Source organism: Ovis aries, chromosome 1 (assembly GCF_016772045.2).
Source record: "Ovis aries strain OAR_USU_Benz2616 breed Rambouillet chromosome 1, ARS-UI_Ramb_v3.0, whole genome shotgun sequence".
Taxonomy (NCBI): domain Eukaryota; kingdom Metazoa; phylum Chordata; class Mammalia; order Artiodactyla; family Bovidae; genus Ovis; species Ovis aries.
Genome location: NC_056054.1, coordinates 110,268,188 through 110,269,620, shown reverse-complemented (window position 1 = coordinate 110,269,620; position 1,433 = coordinate 110,268,188). Strand labels below are relative to the sequence as shown.

At 46.6% G+C, this 1,433-nt stretch overlaps 1 protein-coding gene across 1 annotated transcript; it reads left to right on the top strand.

Annotated features, from left to right (window-relative positions):
- The first annotated feature begins 287 nt into the window (after positions 1-287).
- Positions 288-1,232, top strand: LOC101122073 (olfactory receptor 10J3). The gene has a single exon (XM_004003709.4). It carries the CDS (start codon positions 288-290, stop codon positions 1,230-1,232), a length of 945 nt encoding a protein of 314 aa, XP_004003758.1.
- Positions 1,233-1,433: the final 201 nt, after the last annotated feature.

Sequence of the window (1,433 nt, the reverse complement as noted above, 5' to 3'; positions counted from 1 at the left end):
AAATCTGCCTTTTGATGTGCCTCTCTTTTCTTTCTCAGATCTATTTCTTCCATAAACCCCAGGGTCCTGGGGTAAAACATTTATAGTACTAAAGAAAAGAGGGGGAAAGTGATGGCTCTGAGCATGTGGTCTAACCTGAACACTGATGACTCTTGAGGGCTCAGGCATTGCTCAAAGAATGGACACACCCTTCCCTGAAGGCCTTGGTCCAGCCTACTATCTTTCATGATTAATTCATCATACCTTTCTTTCCTTTGCTGAGCTCTCTTAGACCTCAACCTCCCTCAATGCCAAAGCCAAACTCCACTTCTGTGGCTGAGTTCCTTTTTGAAGGTTTCTCCAGCTTTGGGTGGCAGCACAGGCTTGGTTTGTTTGTTGTCTTTCTAACTTTGTACCTGCTGACTCTCTCTGGCAATGCCGTTATTTTGACTATTATTCGCCTGGACCGTCATCTTCATACTCCCATGTACTTTTTCCTAAGCATGTTGTCCATCTCTGAGACCTGCTATACTGTGGCCATCATTCCCTGTATGCTTTCTGGCCTCCTGAGTCCTCATCAGACCATTTCTCTCCAAGGCTGTGCCACTCAGCTCTTTTTCTATCTAACCTTTGGTATCAATAACTGCTTCTTGCTCACAGCCATGGGATACGATCGCTACATGGCCATCTGCAACCCTCTACGGTATTCGGTCATCATGGGGAAAGAGGCCTGTATCCAGTTGGCAACTGGGTCCCTGGGAATTGGCCTGAGTATGGCCATTGTCCAGGTAACGTCTGTGTTTGGCCTGCCCTTCTGTGATGCCTTTATCATCTCTCACTTCTTTTGTGATGTGAGACCGCTGCTGAAGCTGGCCTGCACAGACATCACTATCAATGAGATCATCAACTTTTTTGTCAGTATTTGTGTCCTTGTTGTACCCATGGGACTGGTCTTCATCTCTTATGTCCTCATCATCTCCACCATCCTCAAGATTGCTTCAGCTGAGGGTCGGAAGAAGGCCTTTGCCACCTGCGCCTCCCACCTCATTGTGGTCATCATCCACTATGGCTGCGCCTCTATCATTTACCTGAAGCCTAAGTCCCAGAGTTCCCTGGGGCAGGACAGACTCATCTCAGTGACGTACACAGTGATCACCCCTCTGCTAAACCCTGTCGTGTACAGTCTGAGGAACCAGGATGTCAAAGATGCTTTGTGCAGAGCCATGGGGCGAAAACCCCTCTCCTCTCAGTGAGGAGAGTTGTGGAAGGCCTTTTCTCTCATTTCATAAACGTATATTAATTTTAATGCTGTTTTAGTAATGCTGCTAAGTATGGGATCAAGAATAGACTGAACTGGGTGCTAACACTGGAGGCTTCCATTTGAGTTAGTTGTGCTTCTCTGTGATCTCCTTAAGAGAGGATAGGAAATGACTTATCATACCCTTAAGAATACA

Coding starts and splice junctions, on each gene's coding strand:
- LOC101122073 (XM_004003709.4), top strand. CDS start 288: ATGCCAAAGCCAAACTCCACTTCTGTGGCTGAGTTCCTTTTTGAAGGT.